This window comes from Grammomys surdaster, unplaced genomic scaffold, assembly GCF_004785775.1.
Source record: "Grammomys surdaster isolate TR1022 unplaced genomic scaffold, NIH_TR_1.0 126113, whole genome shotgun sequence".
Taxonomy (NCBI): domain Eukaryota; kingdom Metazoa; phylum Chordata; class Mammalia; order Rodentia; family Muridae; genus Grammomys; species Grammomys surdaster.
Genome location: NW_021620921.1, coordinates 4,397,342 through 4,418,865, shown reverse-complemented (window position 1 = coordinate 4,418,865; position 21,524 = coordinate 4,397,342). Strand labels below are relative to the sequence as shown.

Genomic DNA, 21,524 nt, shown 5'->3' with positions numbered 1-21,524 from the left:
GCTACCTGCTGAATTCCAGGCTAGGCTGAGTGACAGAAGTTCCTGTCTACAGAAAAAAAATAAAGAGCCAAAATGTTGACTTGAGTTTCTAAGTCACTTGAGAAAATATCAAGAGGTGTGACTCATAGATTATATTGTAAAACATACGTAATTTTGTAAGAAATGGCCAAACTGTCCCCTAATGTAGGTATGCTACTTTACTTTTTTATGAGCCTTATCATTGTCTTAGTTTGGTTTCTATCACTGTAACAAAACACCATTATCAAAAGCATCTTGTGGAGGAAAGTCTTTATTTTAGCATATGGCTTATATCCCATCCAGGAACTCAAGGCAAGAACAGAAGCAGAGGCCATAGAGGAGTGCTACTTATTGGCTGGTTCCTCCTGGCTTTCTAAGCCTGCCTTCTTACACAGAGCAGGACCACTCACCCAAGGGTAGCACAGCCCACAGTGTTGTGGGCCCAGTCACACCAATCATTAATTAAGAACATACACCACAGATTTTTATATATAGTCTAATCTAACAGAAACATCCTCAATTGAAGTTCCCTTTTCCCACGTAGCCCTATTGGCTTATGCCAAATTCATAAAGAGTCTAATCAGGACAAGCAATTCTCTGCTCATTAAAGTTTTCTTTTTCTTACACTTTATTTATTTGTATATGTGTGTGTGTTCATGTGTATACATGCCATGTGTGCGTATATACATGCCTCGGCATGCTGTGGAGGTCAGAGGCAACTTTTAGGAGTCATTTCTTATCTACCATGTCATCTTTAGGTATTGAACCCAGGTTATCAGCGTTAGCAGCAAGCTCCTTTATTCTCTCAGCCATACCCTAATCCTTTCCACTCAGTTTTCATTGACTAATTTGTCCTAATTTGTCTTTTTAAAATATTGATTTTAGAGAATCCATATCTATCTATCTGTCTATCTATCTATCTATCTATCTATCATCTATCTATCTATCTATCTATCTATCTATCTATCTATCTTCCTGTTACAAATCCATTATTAGCTGCCAAATGTCTCCAAGTTTCTCAGTTCTGGATGCCACATTTTTATGCTTCCTGACCACACAGGAGCAACATTTTACTGTTCTGTATGGTATGTTAGCTTGAGGGTAGTGATACTCCTCTGGATCCATCTGCAAAGCAAGTATTACCATTCTACCCATAATTGCTGAATCAAAAGAGAGACAAGTCTCAGCAGGAGTAGACTGAATAGGTAGTGAAGCTCTGTGAGAGAAATCAATCCAAGAATCATTCTCAAGAAAGAATAGCAACTGTGATGCCTGCTGGCTCCATCTTCACAGGACCTCTGTGTTCCTAGGGGTGAGTCAGAAACCTAAGTGGAAATGTCTCAAACAAAGAGGATAGCCCATTTGCATTCAGCATATTAAGGTGTCTTGCGGAACCCAGGACCATGCCATCAGAAATTCCAAATGCAGTTTCTTCCTTCCTTCCTTCCTTCCTTCCTTCCTTCCTTCCTTCCTTCCTTCTTTCTTTCTTTCTTTCTTTCTTTCGTTCTTTCTTTTGGATTATAAAATTACTGAAAACTTCCAATTTTTGCACTTCCCAGAGGCATTTAAAGATAGCCTGACTCTCTAAAAAGGGTCTTCCAGCTTCCCAAACAAAGTTTAATGCAATGTGATTGGGGATGGGGACAGGCCAGGGCTCTCAGCATATAACTAGACATTTCTTTTCTCACTCTGGAAGGCACTTCATCCTTTCATGCCCTTGTACCCATCTCACCTGTTGTGGAAGACTATTCTCTGTGCTCTGCTTGGTGACTTCTAATCCTCTGGGTGCAGGCCAGCCTTACCTCTGGAAGAATTTTGACCTTCAAGAGCTTGTTCCTCTTCATGATGTTCTAAGTCCCTTATCACATTTGATTGTGTCACTGTCTAAGCTGTCTCCTTTGTGTGCCTTTTTGAACATTTAAAATCCCATTTCGGGCAGTGGTGGCCACTGCTTTTAATTCCAGCACTTGGGAGGCAGAGGCAGGCGGATTTCTGAGTTTGAGGCCAGTCTGGTCTACAGAGTGAGTTCCAGGACAGCCAGGACTACACAGAGAAACCTTGTCTCGAAAAACCAAAGAAAAACAAACCAAAACCAAAAAACCAAAACCAAAAAACCAAAACCAAAACAAAAAAACAAAAACAAAAACAAAAAAACCAAATTGTGTTCTTCGGGGCAAGGTATGGTGGTGCATGCCTTTAGTCCCAGCACTTGGAGGCAGAGGCATATAGTACTCTGTGTGTTCAAAGCCAGCCTGGTCTACACAGTGAGTTCTAGGACAGCCAGAGCTACATAGTGAGATCCTGTCTCAAAATTAAATAAAGTAATAAAATTCCATTTCTACTCTTCCCCCATGCTTCTTAGCTAAACCGAAGATCTGTTAAGAGATCACAAATACTACAGGAAGAATGTTCCTTCCTGGCTCCTTCCTCTCTGTCTGTAACCACAATACTTCCTCTACTCTAGAACCCTTCCTCTAGAAGCTAGACACACTTTCTTTTTTGTCTCTGTTGTGTTCTATTTTGATGGTTATCTTCCAACTCATGGCTAAGTGGCTAAGGAGGATATATATTTTTGAACACTTAAATATTTTAAAATAAAAATTTTAAAGTTGATTACTTTAAATCTAAATCGGCCATTCAACTTTTGCATGTTGGTAAATTACATAGAGTAAGACCTTCAGGTAATTTTTGCTGCACCCCAACAAGATTTCCTAGTGGATTTGAAGGCTGAAATCTCTACTTACCATTTTTTTTTTACTATGATCTAAATAAGAAAAAACAAAATCAATTTAAGAAATCTAAATATATTTATTATTTCAAAATAAGAGTGAAGGCTTTTCCAGGATTCTAGGGTTTTTCTGAAACCAACGCCTGTCCTTGTGATTGTTAACCATACCATACTGCACTCATAGACTATGAGAAACATGGGAGGAAATATAGTTTTAAACGGAAAAGCTACTGAAAATGACACCGCAAAAATGATACTGGATAAGAACACAGCCAGTCGCGCTGTGACACCGCAAGTCATACAGCTGATTTTGGAGATCTCATCTCAGGTTGTAGCGGCCTTGGTAAGGCTTCCGTCTGGGCGAGCTGCCAGGCCATAGCGTCTCCATCCCCGCCCCCGAACTTCCATCTCCGATTGGTTTCTTTCACGGACCCGCCCCTCGAGGCCGCCCAATGAGGAAGCCTGCGTCTCAGCTCCGCCCTCCCTGCCGGCAGCGTGGGCTGCGGTGCCTGAGAACCGGGGATGGCGGCGGTGGCTGCGCGCGCGGGTGGGCTGCTGCGGCTCGGGGCTGCGGGAGCGGAGCGGCGGCGGTGCGGACTGCGCTGCGCTGCGCTGGTGCAAGGCTTCCTGCAACCCGGGGTCGAGGACGCCGCCCAGAAGCGGCGGGTGGCCCATTTCACTTTCCAGCCGGACCCAGAGTCCCTGCAGTATGGTGAGACTTGGCGATCTCGCTGCATCCCGGGTCTATCCCCGCCTTGCCCTAGACTCTAGACTATAATCTAAAGCCTCCCTGCTTCCTGTTCTATGTTTCTATTGCTTTTCCTTGCTGACTCTTCCTTTCAGATGCAGCCCCTGGGAACTTCAAGATAGGTGAGAGTGCACTGTGCCTTCTGCGAGGGCCTGAGGGTGTAGAAGAGTTGTTTAAAGAGTGCCCCTCCCCGCCCCGCTTTCCCTGAGTTCTATGCCTGCTTTCCTGTATCAGGTCTTAGGTGTTAGCTTGTCCTAGACCGGGTCACTAACTTGAGGCAACTGTCTGTAAAATACTTGCCTTTTAATTTTCGTTTGGACGGGAAGTGTAAACCTAGGGAGTAAGTACTAGAATTTGATTTTCTCAAGGTCACGAAACAGGTTCTGCCTAAAGATGGGAAAGAATCCAGACTTCTATTTGAGCCTAGTACAGAGCTCCTGCTGGGCCCTGCTGCCACTTGGCCAAGCAGTACTCCATAGAGGTGGTGGGAAAGAGCGAATGGAAGGGAATGGGGCAGGCTCCTATGGTGCCATCTTTGCTACACTCTGTTTCTCCTGAAAGTTTATGCAATTGCCTGCCATCCTAGGTCTATCTGGAGAGTATCAGGACAAAGTAAGGAAAACCTATCCTGTTTTCTTGTCTAATAACTTCTCACTGCTCCAGGGCTGGCATTTTTTGGAACCCTGTCTTGTGAACAATAATTGGATATTTATTGAAAGTTTGCTATTGGCGAAATTTACATTCTTCATCTCATTTAGTTCACAGGACAAGATTTAATTTCACGTTGCAGTTAGATAAACTGAAGCCTTGAAGCAGATTATTCAACAGTACACAAGACATCAGTTCATGACACATAGTTCCCAGGGTTAGAATCTAGTAAGCTGGATTTCAGACTTGCCACTCCATGCAAGGCAATAAGAGGCCTGTAGAAAGAATTTAAATGGCCGGGTTTCCCAGTTTTGTGAAATAGTATTAGAAAGAGAACAGCAGGTCGTTTCTCCCCCCGACCCCCAAGCCTTCAATACTATTTTCACAGCAAAGAAACTTTGGCCTAGTAATGGAGAAATAGAGCATAGGTCTTCCTAATTCTCCTTCCCACAATTGTGAAATTACTAAAATTGAAGTGATGTCCTGTCTCTAAGTTGTTACTATAAAAACAGTACAAGCATCTTACAGAGGAAAGGCATAGTTTAGAAAAAAGTATAAACGTGACTGTGCCACCCATGCGATTGTGCCCCTCATGGTGAGTGCTGCTGTGGCTTTTGAGGTTCACCCTTCCAGATCACTGTCTTTTCCACAATTGTAGTTATAATACAAGTGCAATTTGCATCAATCAGAAAAAAATTTCCCGTAATGCTGTAGAATTTTGATGACTTGTAGAATTCAGCAGAGAGAGTTAGGGTCTTGAGTTTGGTCTAGTCCCCATCCCCTGGGACTTTGAAGTCCTCACTTTTACAAGCGTCACATCTTTGTAATTAAAGGATTAAAGATAATAGCTCTTTCAAAGGAGAGGAGAGCGAAGGGCTGAATAAACATCACTAATATATGTAACATAGTGTCTGCCATCTTGGAAGTACTAACTCAGTAAAGGGAAGCTTTCAATACACAACACCATGCGTTTGTCATAGTTTCACAGTGTTATAAAAAATGCAGACATACATTCCAGTATATGGCTCCCCTGCCCCCATGATAAAGCCCTAGAGATGAGAGTTCTCATTCAAAGATATGAATGTTTTAATGGAGTTTTTAAATGCCCACTTTGAATCCTCAGTTTACACCTAGTGTGTATAAGAGTGTTCGGTGTATTAAGAGTGAGGGTGTGTGAGAATGTGTAAGAGTGTGTTAGAGGTTAATGCTGAAAAGCCCAGGTACACACCCTTGGGATTTTGTACTAACCTCTGCATCTTGTGTTTGCAGCTGGTTCACTCCCGCTGAGGAGCGCTGTTCTCCCTTGAATTTGCTCACTGGTTCATGTTCTTTTGTGACTTGAATTGCCTTTTTTTTTTTTAAGAAAATATATTTCGAAAGTTGTGCCCTTAGTCATTTCTCCTGTCCATGTTAATACTGTTCTCCATTGTTGGGCCGTTGCTTTTATTCAGCTGTTGTAGGCCTGACGCCTCTTAGCTTCATAGCAATCATGTGAGTTAGATGGTGTTGTGTTCACTGTACAGATGAGGCAGTCGAGGCTCAGAGATGCTTGTGGCCTTCCCAAGTGTGGAGAAGGGCAGAATCAGCTTTCCAGTCACATTGTGTCCAACTCTTAAGGTCTTACAGTTTTAGGTGCTAAAGCTTTGCGTATTACGGCTGCTGATGAAGATGCAGACTTTCTGCTCTTCACAGGTGCTGCAGATGCTTTCCGTTCATCCATACTGTTTGATTTCACATGGAGAAGGTTCTGCTCCAGTTGGTGGCTGGGGCCAACTTCTTTTAAGCTGCCCAGTGTACTGGGACAAGGACTTAACTTTGCAAAGACCATGGGGACATTGTTTTTCAGGTAGAAAAAAGACTGAATAGGTCTAAGGCCCCTTGTAGGCTTATCCTGTGTTGTATCAACAGAGAAAACTTCTGTGATTGAGATGTTTCTGGTAGTGGGGTAGTGATAATCAGGGGTAGACCAAGGCTTTTTGTTGATGGGGCTCATCTTTTTTATGGGATAGGAATATCATGAATAAAGTCAGATTAGGAAGTTTATTTGAAGTGGAAAAGGAAGATGTAAGAAAGAATCAATAGAGGCTTTAAAATTCAGGACAAAGCTTGGGGAGAGAAACTTACACCTGCCTACAGTGTATCTCACACTGTGATGGGTGCATTGCACTTCGGTTCAAATTCTGTTGGGCTATGGGGGGGCATCATTTAGCTCTAGGAAGCAGGTGACTTGCAATGTTTTTGTGTTATTAGAAGAGTTAGTGGAAGATATTGCTGGATGTATAGTAAGGAGCTCAGAGACAAGTTTTGGGTGTTGTCATTGACCGGGTGAGAGGATGTAATTGAACTCAGAGTGCCAGTGGGTGGTACTGATATTGGAGATGTTGATTCTGTTTTACCTGTGTGTGTGGGGGGGGTGTTAAAGATGATGTGATCATTTGTAGCAAGAGAGACTAAAAGGGTGATGTGATATTTTTCTTTTTACTCAGACAAAAGTCGATATAAGGAAGGATGTTTTTTGGCTTACAGTCCATCATGTAGGGTAAGGCATGGTGGCAGAAGCTTGGTCACATTACGTCTGCAGTCAGGAAGCAGGGATGAATCCTGATACTCAGCCTTTTCTCCTTTTCATGCAGTCCAAACCCAGCAAGTAAATTCATGCTGTTGGCATTAGGAGAAGGTCTTTTCACCTCAACTAACCTCCTCTAGATGACCCTTCAGAGGTGCTTTTTGAGGCTTGCTTCCTAAGTGATTCTAGATCTTGTCAGGTTGACAGTTGATACTGATGAGGGTAAGATGCCAGGACCACTGATACAAATAGGGAATTCTGTGGTAGATTTCATCTTCGGAGAATGGGAGGGCACATGATGGAGATTTAAATTTTACTGTGATTTGAGGTGTTGGTGGATGTAGTCCTGTGAAGCAGACTGTCTGAATCTTAGTCTGCCATCAAAAGAACTTGTTGGCGAAGTTAGGAGCCCTTGAGACCAGATAACTCTCTGACTTTTTGGATTTGGCATAACCCAAAACGAGACCCTATGAGACAGGGCTGTGAGGAAGTCAGTCATGTTATCAACCACACTTTAAAAATGAAGATGCTGACACACAAAGACATTAAATTTCTGTAAATGTCGCTTTTATTTCCTCAGATGAAGGGATGAATTGAGAGTTGTACCCTAGCTGTGTGAATACACAGCTGGGGCTGAGCACAGAGCATTTCTTTCTCTGTTCTAACTATCCCTAGGCCTAGGTCTGGAAGCTTCTAGTCTCCATACAGTTTAATCTTCCAAAATGACTGATTCAATCCTGCTTCTCTCTGCTTCTCACTGAAGTGCGTTACTTGGCCTCATACTCACTTTGACAGTATGTTCTAATCCTTCCCGTTCTCTGGTTCCTTCTGTCTTCACCTGTGTCTAGATAGTTCTCTCTACAACCTGTCTCTGTAAAGCTGTCCTGGTAAAACACTCTCTCTCTCTCTCTCTCTCTCTCTCTCTCTCTCTCTCTCTCACACACACACACACACACACACAGGCACACGCACCCTCTACCACTTGTGTCTAGTTTGTTCTCTCTCCCTGTGCTGCTCTTAAGTAGCCTCTTTCCTGTGCTGTTCTTCTGAGAGTTGGGTGTATTGCAACTCTAACTCATTCTGTAAAATCTTTCTCTGGTTTGTCATCTTGTCTGCCTTTTAATTAGATGTCACTTTCACATATGGCTGCTTCCTTCTACAAATTAACCTTACCTTCCTTGTTAGGGATTAAACGTGTGTACTAAGAGTGTCTGTATTCCCGCTAGGTCATACTATAATCTAGAGCATGTCTGCATTCTAGCCAGATCACATAGACCTAGAAAGTCTTTGGATGTGATCTCTTGCCAGAGCAGCCATGTTGCTGGATTACAATACTCTGTAAATTCTGTCTTAAGGCATTTAAATATAAGAGGTGAGGCCACATGTCCTTCAAAAGGTTACTGGCTCAGCCTGACTACCAGATGTATTTCCATGAGTTCTCTCTTAATGTTATTCCTACACCAGGCAGGTGCTTTAATGTGGGCTCCCAAACCTATTGGCTCTGCTCAGCTTACATCTGGTCTTAACTGAAGACACTGCTTCTTGTGTATCTCAGTGAGGTCTGACCCTTTCCTCTTACATCATTCACCTTACCACCTTCAGGTTTCTTTTGATCATTCAGGAACTTCATTAATTATTTTCCTCTTCATCTCATTTTTGATTTTGTCATTCCAGAGGCAATATCACCTAACCATTAGGAGCTGTGGGTTTGTGCTTCCTCCCTGCCTCCCAGAATTCTTTTCTTCTTTCCCCCTCTTCCTCCCTCTCTCCCTCTTTTCCTCTCTCTTCCTCTTCTGTCCTCTCATTTAAAGTTTTCACACTAGTCCAGGCTGGCTAAGAAATCACTACAAAGCTCCAGCTGCCCTCAATCTCATGGTAATCTTCTTGCCTCAGCCTCCCAAGTGCTTCTCTTGTATGAATGAGCTAGTACATGCCTGAACTTATCTCTCCCTCAACAACATTATATTGTGACATTGTCGAAGCTCATTAATCTTTGTCTATTTTAATGCTTTCATCTGTACTGTGGGAACCTAGTCAGATGATCCATGTAGCTATTGGCACCCAACGGCTGGGGTACTAGAATAGGTCTCTGTAGGTAGGTGAAAGAGGAGTACGTCCCAACACAGAGTGGAAATTGACTATTGGCTCCTTGATAGACATCACCTCACAGGTTTTCCACAAAGGTCCTACACATTAGATATCATTGGTTTTCCTTTTATAGAGGAGGAAACTGGATGCCAGCAGCTTAAGCAGCTTTCACTAAGTCACGCAGAGAATTAACAACTTAGCAGACTTCACCGGAGGCCAGTCTTAGGCTTATTTGTGCACTGCCTGCTAGGGCCCTGTAATTGTGCGCATGTGTGAGCTTGTGGACTAATTCATTCCACACAGTCTTATTTCTTTCTGGATGACAGACTGCTAGATGCTCTGGATATGGATTTGGTCCTGTCCTCCTGGAATTTGAAATCTGGACAGAAAGTAGCAACCACAAGTATAATTAAGCCAACGCCTCCTGCAGTAAATGACCCTTGAGTAATGTTCCATTGCTAAGGAAGGTTAGGACAGAGAGATCAGTCACAGCTTCTAAGGTATTTAGCCAAGATTTTAAAGGGGTGTGAGAGGGGACTTCCGGCTGGAGGGGTTCATGTGTATAGGTTCTGCTTACATAATGGGTCTGAGAGACGACTCAGTGGCTCACTTAGCCACTGATGCTAAGTGAGCGAGTTCAAGGGGGCAGAGATGGGACTCAGCAGGGCCTTGTGGACGTGCACAGAGTGGGGATTATTCCAGTGTGCTCTTTGAAGGGCTTTCTATAGGGGACTTATGATGTGGTTTGCTTTGTAGGACTCTGGCTGCTCTGGAACTAACTCTGCTGACTAAGCTGGCATTGAACTCGGAGATCCACCTGCTTCTGCCTCCTCAGTGCTGGGATTAAAAAGCTGGCTGTGGCAGGGGATTGCCTGTACTCCTGTTTCTGCAGGTTGAGACAAGAAGAATTTAGGCTATTTAGCTAGTCAGTCTAGCCAATAAGCTCTCAGTTCAACGAGGGACCCTAAAAAAAAACAAGGTGGATTTGGGTTTGTCTGTACATGCCTTTATTTCCAGCACTTGCAGGCCGAGTAAGGTGGATCTCTGTGAGTTCGAGGCCAGCTGATCTATGTGGTGAATTCCAGACCAGCCAGAGGCATAAGGTGTCAATACAACAAATTAAAACAAACCAAAACCAAGAACAAATGAACAAGAAAGCAATAAAGGAAGACCCCTGGCTTTCAGAGACACCACACAGGCACAGTTGGATTTAAGAGTCTTTTATTTTATTTTGTTCTTGTTAGTTTTTGTTGCTGGTGATGGACGCAGGCATGCTGGGCAAGCTTTCTGTCATTGAGCTACAAGCAAGCCCTTTCATATACATTCTAGTACAAATTGTGTGTATACGTGTGTGCTTGCACGATAGTGTGCGCCTCTCTCTCTCTTTCTCCTTTTCTCTCTCCCTTTCTCTTTCTGTGTGTCCAGTTTTAGATTCTCTCAAATCTTAAGTTGTGGGTAGATATTTGGGACAAATTTTCGTGGGAATTAGAGAAGGATGAGAGCAGATAGCAGGCAAACAGGGGACAGATGCAGAACAGAGCGCTGTGCTGAGGCAGGGCAACTTAAGTTCCAGGCTAGCTACACACTGAGAATATAAACCAAGCTGTGCCTGGGAATAAAATGGTGTCTTCTATACCATGTATACTTCAGCTTTAAAAAGAATTGGAAGTAGATGCTGTTGTATCAGAATTGTCATTTATAACTTGGGACAGTACTAAAGAGTATTCCAACCCTAAACTTTGCAATATTTGGCAAAAATATCCACTAGTGAAAATTTAATTTGTGTGGTGATGCAGAAACATAAATAAGTTGTAAATTATTTTCTATAAGGAGAGGCAGTTTTTTTTTTAATAGTGTCAAGAATACATTTTATGGGAATTCCTTATGTAGCCTAGGATGACCTTGAACTCACAATCCTCCTGCCTCAGGGGTGTACGATTTTACTCCTTTTTCTAGTAAAAACTTGCAGAGCAGCAGTGTGATGATATGAACTGAGAAAGCTGGGGGCGGACCTCAGAGGTGGTGCACAGCTCAGAGGTGGTGCACTTGGGCAGTGTATGGGTTTGCTCCCTAGCTCTGGGAAAAGAAAAGGTCTTTGTGGGCACATTTGCTATTAAATGGTCAGCAAAATTAAAATGACGAGTTTAGCTCTTAAGGCGTTTCTAGTCTCCCTAGGCTCTTAACTATGAAAATCCTAATAAGCAAAAATATTATTTTATTACACATATGAAATAGGAGAGAGTATGTTATTGTCATTAGAAAAAAAGTTTATCTTAAACTGTTATGTTTTGTACCACCAAAAAGTTTTAAGAGCATAGGCATGCCGGGCGGTGGTGGTGCACGCCTTTAATCCCAGTATTTGGGAGGCAGAGGCAGGCGGATTTCTGAGTTCGAGGCCAGCCTGGTCTACAGAGTGAGTTCCAGGACAGCCAGGGCTATACAGAGAAACCCTGTCTCGAAGAACAAAAAAAAAAAAAAAAAAAAAAGAGCATAGGTAGGTCTTTTAGGTAATGTCAACTGTCAACTTGACACAGCCTAGGGGCATTGCTTCAATCAGATTGGCCTGTGGGCAGCCTGAGGTGGTATTTTCTTGATTGTTAGTTGTTGGGGAAGGCTGAGTAGGTGGTCCTGGCTTTATACAGAAGCCAGAGAGCAAGCTAGTAAGCGGCTTTCTCTCTGTGCTTTCTGCCTCAGCTTGAATCCTTGCCCTGACTTTTCTCAGTGGTGGACTGTATGATTAAATAAACATTTTCCTCCCTAAGGTGCTTTTGGTCATGGCATTTATCATAACAACAGAAAAACAAACTAGAACAATAGGGTAGAGAAATAGTTACCTTTAAGGAAGGTAACTATTGAATGAAACTACTGTAGCCTGAAGAAAAATACTTTATGAAGTAATTCTGGTGTGACTGTATTCTTTGATATGACTGATATAATGATTCTTGCTCATTGAGTTCTGTTTTTAAAATTTACTTTATTTTATGTGCATTGATGGGTTTTCTGAACATGTGTCTGTGTGAGGGTGTCAGATCCCCTGGAATAGGAGTTCCAGGTAGTTGTGAGCCATCATGTGGGTGCTGGGAATTAAACCTAAGTCCTCTGTAAGAGCAGCCAGTGCTCCTAACCACTGAGCCACCTTGCCAGCCCTGGAATGAATTCTTATTTTCTCCAGAAACAAGAGTATAAACAGGGCATTATTCTGGGTGCAGACGGAAGCAAGGTGTCTGAAAGGGAACTGCCAGAGCCTGAAGCTTGGGCATGCAGCAGCATTGAAGGGATCAGAGAGACTCCTGAGGTCAAGCAGGAGAATGCCAGAGGTCAGGCTGAGAGGACAGTGGAAGGCTTAAAGACAGGGAGGTGAGAGCTCACTGAGGAGTGACCAGCACTTCATGTTCAGGTTTGAAGCCAACAGCAGGAGCTGTTATGACCCATGCTGGCTATTAGACCTTGGCCATGACTCTCATTAGGTGACTTTAAAGAGCATGGAGGTTAGAGGGATAGTGGTCAGAGTGGGGCAGGAGTTGGAGGTAGATAAAGTGCTAAGGTAAGGACTGGCCTGCTTATTTGTTTGATTGTGCTCTGAATGCTGTAGGACAGGAGTTGGCCTAAAGTTCTGGTGACTGTGGGCCTCTGCCAGCATTTAGTTTGTTCAAAGTCATTCTTATTCTGAATTTGCAAAATTAGGAGTTCTATCTGAAAAAGCTTTTGATGAATTTGAGAGGGTCATGAACAAACCTGGATCTAACCATTGACAGCTAGCTTTCCCTCTGCATTTAGGGATTATAAAATATATTCTTTGAACATCATTTTTTAGTAATATTTGGTGAAGATGCTGCCTTTGGCAGAGTCTTCCGGTGCACTGTTGGTTTATGAGACACTAAAGTTTCTTAAGTTTCTTATTCTGTATTGCCTCATGTATTCCTTCCCAAAGACTGTTTACGGAGACAGGCATGGGCTGCTTACCTTTTAAGCAGTAGTACAATAGGAAGGATTGAGTTTGCTATGTTTACAGAAGAGACTGTAGTATTCTCTCAGTACCAATGGTTGGTCCTGCACACCCGACTTTAGCTTTCTTTACTGTTTCATGGGCTATGGCCATTTGTGGCTGTTATCAGTTTTAACATAGGCCACTGGTCATGTGCGTTTTTAGGGTTCTCTCTTCCAACACTGTCTGGCTCCCCCTCGCTCCTTTTCTACTGAAAGTTGTAGCTTTTGTCTACAGACACTTCACCATTTGGTGCTTTCTCTCCATTTGCTTACTTTTCTAGACATTATTTAGCAACTTAGGTTTACCTCATATACCCACCTCTGGAGGCTTACTGTGTTTGCATCTTTTATAGATCTAGGATTTCTGCAAATCATTAGATTAATTCCTGTGAAAGATTCTGTACCGTTCTTTCTACCTTGCCCTTTTATTTTGTTTTAAAAATCATGCTATAACAACTGTTAAGAAATTGGTCATTTAAGCCCAGTACTTGGGATGCAGAGGCAGGCGGATTTCTGAGTTCGAGGCCAGCCTGGTCTACAGAGTGAGTTCTAGGACAGCCAGGGCTACACAGAGAAACCCTGCCTCGAAAAACAAACAAACAAACAAACAAACAAAACCAAAGAAACAACAACAACCAAAAAAACAAAACAAAAAACCAAACCAAACCAAAAAAAAAAAATTGGTCATTTTTTCCCGCATGTTACAAGTTTTGACACAATAGAACTTTACTTTTCACAGGGCAAACTCAGAAGATGAACCTCTTCCAGTCAATAACAAGTGCCTTGGATAACTCATTGGCCAAAGACCCCACTGCAGGTAAACTTAATGCATGTGTACAGCTTTGCTCTTTCCAGAATTGGATACCTGAGCAGATCATCAAAGCAAAGGGTCTACTTGCAGTATTAACACATGCGTATCCCTCTCATTCCTGATACACTGTGTATGTCTTTGCTAACTAGCTCTTCACATTGCATGTGGCCCCCTTATTGTATGTTACTTTCTGACTGACAACTGCTGGCTACTCCCATTAGCTTAGTGTATAGGAAAAACCAGAAATGCCACTTTGTTTAGATATTTAGATACAGCATAAAGATTAGATTCACATAAGTTTTGGTTGTTTTTACATTGAAGTTGTTAATATTTTTTGGAAATAATAATTTTAGTATTTCTGTTTTTAAAATCAGTTTTTTAAAAATTTTTTATTTATTCACCTTTGCTCTCTTCAGACACACCAGAAGAGGGCATCAGACCCAATTGCAGATGGTTGTGAGCCACCATGTGGTTGCTGGGAATTGAACTCAAGACCTCTAGAAGAGCAGTCAGTGCTCTTAACCACTGGGCCATTTCTCCAGCCCTAAAGTCAGTTTTTAAGTTGCCATGCAGTGCAGTGGAATTTACTATGGCACTGTCATCCTCAGGTGTCATAGTTTGTTCTGATGTGTCTCCTTCCCCTCACCCACTTTCCTACCCTTAGGTTGTTCCCATTCTGTTTTCAATGACAAATTTTATTCCTCTCTTTCTCATCCTTTTCCTTCTATTAAAACCTGTTTCAATCCTCTCATGATAACCTCTCTGGTCACATGCACACACACATGTACTTGCACATGCCTAGGTTCTATATATGATAGAAAGCTGGCAGTATTTATTTTATCTTTCTGAGTCTGGTTTATTTTAACCAGTGTAATGATTTCTAGTTCCACTCATTTTCATGCCAATGTCATGATTTCATTTTTCCTTGTGGCTAAAAAAAAGTTTTTTGCTAGTGTATGTATAGCACATCTTTGAGACAATTTTATAAGAAATTTAATTTTAAAAATTTATTTTTAGTTATGTATATGTTATCTATATGTGGGTATGTGCATTTGAGTGCAAGTGCCCATGGAGGCTAGAGATGCTAGAGATGTCCCGTTGCCCTGGAGCTAGAGTTCCCAGAAGTTGTTAGCCACCTTCTGTGGGTTCTGGGAATCAAGCTTGGTTCCTATGCAAGTTCTGAGTACATTCTTAACTGCTGAGCCTCTTGATCTTACTGAGTTCTTAAAGTTTGGTTGACTACTGTGTATACATATGCATAATTACATGTGTGTGTATATATGTATGTATGTGTATATACATGCATATGTATTATACATACATAGGATTATGCATATATATTTATACGTATATGTATGATTTATGCAAACATAGATGTATATGTGTGTGTGTATGTGTATACCACTTTTATGTTACAAAGACACATATATGTGTATGTATAATTTGAAATCTAAATATTTAAGTTCCTTATTTTTCATGACTTAAAATTTGAGTATTACTAAATATATTCTTTGAACAATCATTTTTCAGTAATATTTGGTGAAGATGTTGCCTTTGGTGGAGTCTTCCGATGCACCGTTGGTTTACGAGACAAATATGGTAAGTTATTAACTATGTAAAACAACATTCAGTACAGTATTTACTCAACGATCTTGAAAATATAAACATGTCTGTAACATTGGTGTATTATTGTTTGGTTGGGTTCCTTTTATTTTGGCAACATCTTGTAGAGTTCAATGGCCTGGATCTCTCCAAACCTGTTCTAGCTGGAATCTTCTAATGTAGTTTATTCTACTTGTATCACAGATTGCAAAACACCAAAACAGTTCACAACATGGATTGTCACATCATTCATCTATCCAAGGACCTCTTCCTCTTGCCATCACCCCAGTCAAGATTCTGCCCATTTGTCTGTCTTAATAAGAGTGAATATTTTGTTGCTGTTGGTGGTTTGAATATGTTTGGCCCAGGGAGTGGGACTATTAAGTGTGGCCTTGTTGGAAGGGAGTGTGCCATTATTGGAGTGGGCTCTGAGACCATCCTCCTAGCTGTCTTGAAGACAGTCCTCTCCTGGCTGCAGTTGGATCATGGTGTAGAATTCTCAGCTTCTTTTCCAGCACCATGTCTACATGGATGTTGCCTTGCTTCCCACAATGATGATAATGGACTGAACCAGTGAACCTGTAAACCAGCCGTAATTAAATGTCCTTTATAAGAGTTGCCTTGGTCATGGTGTCTCTTCACAGCCATGGAAACCCTAACTAAGACATTGGTGGACATTTAATTTGTATTGCAGTATTGGTTTACATGGTTGTGGAGATCTGGCTGTCTGTAGGGAAGCTCAGGCATTCCTATGGTTCAGTCTTAAAGCCAACTTTAGTTTCCTTTGGGAAACCTCAGAGTTAAAACCTGGGGATGACCTGAAAAAGCCGACTCTGTGCCGTGAAGTGTTCTCTGCTTAGAGGACTTAGAGCCATAGACTTAACAGTTCTTCATAGCTAGTGGGCATCTCTGCAGCAGCGTCTAGACCTGTGTTTTAGTAAATGTAACAGCACTATGGCCTGGCCAAGGTGGCGCTGAAGTCCACCAGTCGGTAGCCTCTTCTCTGAGTCTTTGCTCACAGCCAGTCTGTGTCTCTTGCATGGCACATACTTCCTGTCCACATGCCGATTTCATTGTCTTTTCACTCAGAGGTAGAGCCATCCGAGTTTGCTTTGATTCTAATGATGCTCACTCTTCCAACTTGCTAATGAATGTGTTTCTACTGTTAATGATGCCTTTCCGGTACCCTGTGCTTTATTTCTTCATTCACTCTTGCCTTATCTCAGAGAGAGCAAAGCAGGTACATTCAGGCTTAGGAAAAGCTGATGATGTAAGTCATCTGTCAGTGGCCTCTGCCCTGGAGTGCTCAGGTGTGTTCTGAATGGGCAGTGAGGGCGGTTAAGAGCCTTAACAAAATCATTGTGTTTCCCTATTGCACCATTCCTGAGGTCCAGGATATCGAGTTCTGTGTGGTGTACTGAGTACAGTCAGCCTGTTCTTTTTTCTGCCACTGATATCAGGGTTCCAATCCTCTGCTTCCTCCTGGCTGTGTGTTCTGTGAACCTTTGAGAGACAGAAGAAGTTGGTTAAAAGGCTGTCTTCTGTACTGCAGACTCTTAGAAACTTTTAAATCTTTAGAAAAGAAAAGAAACTTTTTTATACATTTGATTTCAGAGAGATGAATGCACATTGTGTACTATTTCAGGAAGTTAGGAAAGCATAAAGTAGAGAGTAAACATTGCTCAGGTATTTCCAGATATAATCACTGGACACATCTAAATATTTGTACCTCTGGAGCATTTGTGTATATTAATATTTAAAAGGCAGAATTATGCTTTTTACAACTTGGTGTTTTCTCTGGGTGGTACAGCTGCATGCTGCTGAGGGCAGTCCCTTTTTAGCTGACTTGGTATGATGTATTTAAGCTGGGGAGAGTTTTCCTGGCTCTTGTCACAAGGTCACTTGTATGATTCTTTACCGAATCCATTCTATCTGGGGCATTTCATCCATGTTTTCTCCTGTTGACATACTAGCAACTTCTGCCTTTCTTCCCTTAATTTATACCTCTACCCTGAGCCTAAGAACCATAGATTCACTATTCTACCCCAAATCTTCACGTTAGAGTTCCACAGTATACTGATTGTCAGCTTTCACTGACCTATGAAGATCGGTCTGTGAGACCTGGGATATGAGGACCTTAAAGAATAGGACAGGCCACAGTCTAATGCTATAGACAACCTTGCTTCAGTTTCAGTGTACTTTTATACATGAATGTAGCAAAGAAAGCAATGATCTAAGGAAGGTTGTTTGAGGTCAGAAAATCATGATCAGAAAAACATGTAAATAAATAAACCCCAGTAAGCACATAACTAGATATTAACAGAGCAGCCATTCCCTAGAACTTTCTCTAGGACAGACAGATTTAAAAACAATTGCCTGGTGCGTACTATGGATTATATCTGGGGAAGCATGAACGTAAAGCAGAAGGCCAGATCCAGATTCAGGGTCTTTCATCTGTCCGTCTTTAGCTTCAGCATTGTGTCAGATTGACACATAGCACCAGTGTGAAAAGGTGCTGTGGGTGTCTGCGTTCGAATCTCAACAGACCTGGACCTGATGAAGATGGACAGTTAAGTTACTGCTCCATGACCAAGTTCTGTTCTCAGATTTAAAGGGTAATGTGGATGCTGGAGAGAATATGTATGAAAATAGGTTTTTCTTACACTTACAGAAATATTTTTGATTCATGATATGAAAAAGACAAAAAAGGAACAAAACCACAAAAATCAAATAAATACTTTTAAAAAATAATTTTCACTCTTCTGAGTATACTCTAGGAATTTTTCAGTTTCACAAACATGTCTGCTTACCATTATTTTATGAAGTTAAAATAATTTGTAAAAACTAAAAAAATTGTAATAATATAGTTGAAGACGATATTTTTTTTTATGATGAGCTGACTCTGTTGGTTCTCAACACATGTTAGAGTCATCTGAGAGAAGGCAGCCTTGACTGAGAAAATGCCTCCATCAGGCTGGCCTGGGACACACCTTTGGGGCATTTTCTTGATTAATGGTCTATGTGGGAGGGCGAACCCCCCTGTGGGCAGTGCCATTCCTGGGTTGTGTAAGAAGCAAGTGGAGGAAGCGATGGAGAGCAAGCGCTCCTCCATGGCCTGTGCCTCAGTTCCTGCCTCCCTGTTCTAGCCTTGAGTTCCTGCCCTGACTTCCCTTCATGCAGACTTTAAGCTGTAAAATGAAATAACCTCTTCCTCTCCAAGTTACTTTTGGTCACAGTGTTTCGTCACAGCAATAGAAAGCAGACCAAGATACCCAGGCTTCCTGTTCTGGGAAGCCTCATGTATATGGTGCAGGAAGGCTCATGGCCAGTAGGTGGCAGCCTGCACTTTTCAATGAGAGCTGGGCATTGTACTGGTGTGGAACTGTGGCCAAGCGTTTTGCGTCCATCAGGAGGTAAAGACTGAAGTTTTGCAGGCTTACTGATGTAGTATTGGAAAGCTGTACACTGCTTCGTATTACTGTGAAATGTGGGACTGCGTAAGGGTATCCTGGTTCATGGTTGGGCATGGGCCTAGAACCCTGAGACTCTAAGTGAGAACTGGCAGGCATTTGGCCAAGTCCCCAGAACCCAGAGTCCTGACGTCCAGTCTCGTCTCCATAGACCTACATTGTTCAGTCACGTAGGCCATTATAGCCCCTCCCAAAGTGCACAGGTAGAGGGTGTGACTATAGGCCTCAGGCCCTAGGGATTTACATACTAATGAAGGCCAGAGGGCAGAGCAAATTAAGCATGCTTCCCCAGAACCTCCCCCTTTCTCCCTCCCTGTTTAACTCAGGACTGCCCTGAGTTTTGAGGGGGGTACACCCAGATTTATCCACCATCCACCATCCGCCATGAAAATAAAACCCTTTTGGAACTATGGACATTCTCATGTCATTGGGGTCTACCATCACCTCTGGAACCCTAGACCTTCTCGTGTATGTGGGACCTGCTAGCGTGGAAAACTCACCAGGACTCCTCCGCTGTGGCCTATTTTTTCCCCCACAGTGAAAGGGCTGCACGATTGGAGGCCATGCTAAACCAGAAGCTACAGGGCTGTTTTGTACTCAGATGGCCAGGATGAATGGGAATTTAAAAGCATCAAACTGTTTCTCTTTTCCTTCCCTGTCCTTTGATAGAACAACCTGAGTGCCTTGGAAATTAAAAGCAATAGAATGATATGTCCCTAGCAACTCATTGTATACTAAATGGCAGCTTTAAACGCTGTGGGCGCTAAGACCTGTCGCAGAGCAGCATAGGATGGAGCTAGTAGACTTCCAGGGAAGCAAGGGTCCAGAGAGTAGTTTACGTTCGTTGGTTTGTGGGGAAAGTGTATTCTTCTGTTGAAGGTCACGTGCATAGTCAACAGTCTCCTTTGACCTTGTGTGCAAGGTATATGTCTTCCATGAAATTGCTGTATGCATTTATAATTTTTTCCTTTAAAAATATGTTTGTTAAGTTAGCACACAAAATAACAGGTTTCTTAATGGCAGCATTTTCACACATACCTAGCTCTGGATGACTCTGTCCCCAACCTCTTCTGGCATCCTTATTTCCCTGTTCTTGTTCCTGCTTGAACCCTCCCCCGCCAGAATTCTCACTTACACTCTTATACCTGTGTCTTCTATTACCCTCCCCACCCCATCTCAAACTTCCCTCCCCCCCCACCCCCACCCCTCTTGGTCCACTTTCTAGTTTTCTGGCCTCTCTACCCAAAGCCCATCTCCACATAAACACAAATATCTCCGAAAGCTCTGATCTGCACAGTACTGTTCTGTACTGCTGTGAGTATTGCTGGGCTGGACTTCTTAGGCGCTCCTTGGCCCACTCACTGCAGGAAACTTAGGTGAGAAAGAGAACTTGAAGGAGTCTCCTGCCCAGCCGGACATCTGCCTTTTCTCAGGCGCTGGGGATTTTCCATTACTGCATCCATCCATTCCTTCATACATGTGTGGCTGCCATAGCAGCTTGGGAGAGCTAATATAACCACTTAGCTGTTTTTCTTCTTTAAACACCAATGGAATTATATAACCAGATACTTTAGGATGCTGAAGTTGGGAGGGAGGAGGAAGACAATCATGAGGAGAGAGAGAAGTTCATCTGTGACCTGCCTGTGTTTGTGAGTTGACTTTGGGCATCTGTCCCCACTGGTAAGGTGGAGACAGAAGGCTGGGAGACCCCACTGACTCTTCTTCATACTTTCAGGCAATCCTTTGTGCTTTCTTCTGGTCCCCCTCATGCATTGCTCCCTGAATGACCACTGTTAAATATTATTTTAAGAAGTGTCTTTTCCAGATTAGTTTCAAACCTGAGGGGCAAATACATAGCTTTTTGAAAGGTCTCAAATTTTTTTCTGAAAAATGACATTAATATCATCAACATAGCAAATAGCCTTCTGCTATACATCCCTAGTGCCAAGAGGCTCTTCTGACTGATAGCCTTGCTTTTGGACTTAAGTGTCAGGCCTACACTGAAGGACAGTGTCGGTGAGATGAGGGTTTGGTGTCTAGAAAATTGAAGGTCATTTTTGCTGAAAAAAACACCTTATGAAAACATAAATTCTTTGGAGAAATAGAGTGTATGATTTGTTTGTCCTATTGAGCTATGCGTGTATTTTATCAGTTTCTTACATTTTTGTTCATTTGGTGGCATTACCCTCAGAAAGGAGATGAAATCTTGTTTATCCATGCTTCATTTATACTGACCTGCTTATTTGCTTTGTTGAGTTTTTTTTTTTATCAGTTTTTATTACAAATGATCACTTTAGAATCTACTAAAATTCAAGTTGTCAGAAGTGGCAACCATATTTTAATTTCTCAAGAGTTAAGCGAGTATTCTCTTAATGGTACTTCTGAACAATGGTTCAACAAACCATTTAAGAGGATGAGCTATTTAATGTTTTATAAGGTATCAGAGTTGGAGAGAAAGGAAGGTGGTGTGTAGCCCAGAGATTCTTGGCTCAGTAGTACTGTGTCTGAGAAGCCTTCATCTGTCTGTTCATCTCTCACAAAAAGCCACAAAAATGTACGTTCTGAGAGGTTAGCAATCCTGCGTGCCCAGTGGCAATCAGACCAGTAGTTCCTTTCTTTAAAAAAGTTAGAAATGTAAAGAGTTTTTTTAGCTCAGGGTGGTGTCACATGCCTTTAATCCAAGAAGGCAGAGTTGAGGCAGGCATATCTTTATGAGTTTGAGGCCAGCCTGGTATACATCATAAGTTTGAACCCAGCCAAGGCTCTACAGTGGGACCCCCCCCCCCCGTCCCCGGTGCCCCACCTCTCGCCGGTCGGGGGGCGGGCGGGCGGGGCCGGGGGCGCGGGGGGGGCGCGGG

At 42.4% G+C, this 21,524-nt stretch overlaps 1 protein-coding gene across 1 annotated transcript in view; it reads left to right on the top strand.

The window, feature by feature from the left end:
* Positions 1-3,235: 3,235 nt before the first annotated feature.
* Positions 3,236-21,524, top strand: part of Bckdhb (branched chain keto acid dehydrogenase E1 subunit beta) — a 176,621-nt gene continuing 158,332 nt past the window's right edge. The window contains exons 1-3 of the mRNA XM_028756196.1: positions 3,236-3,458; positions 13,523-13,600; positions 15,125-15,193. Coding sequence (XP_028612029.1) covers positions 3,269-3,458; positions 13,523-13,600; positions 15,125-15,193 — 337 coding nt within the window. The 5' untranslated portion in view covers positions 3,236-3,268. The remainder of the gene's footprint in view (positions 3,459-13,522; positions 13,601-15,124; positions 15,194-21,524) is intronic.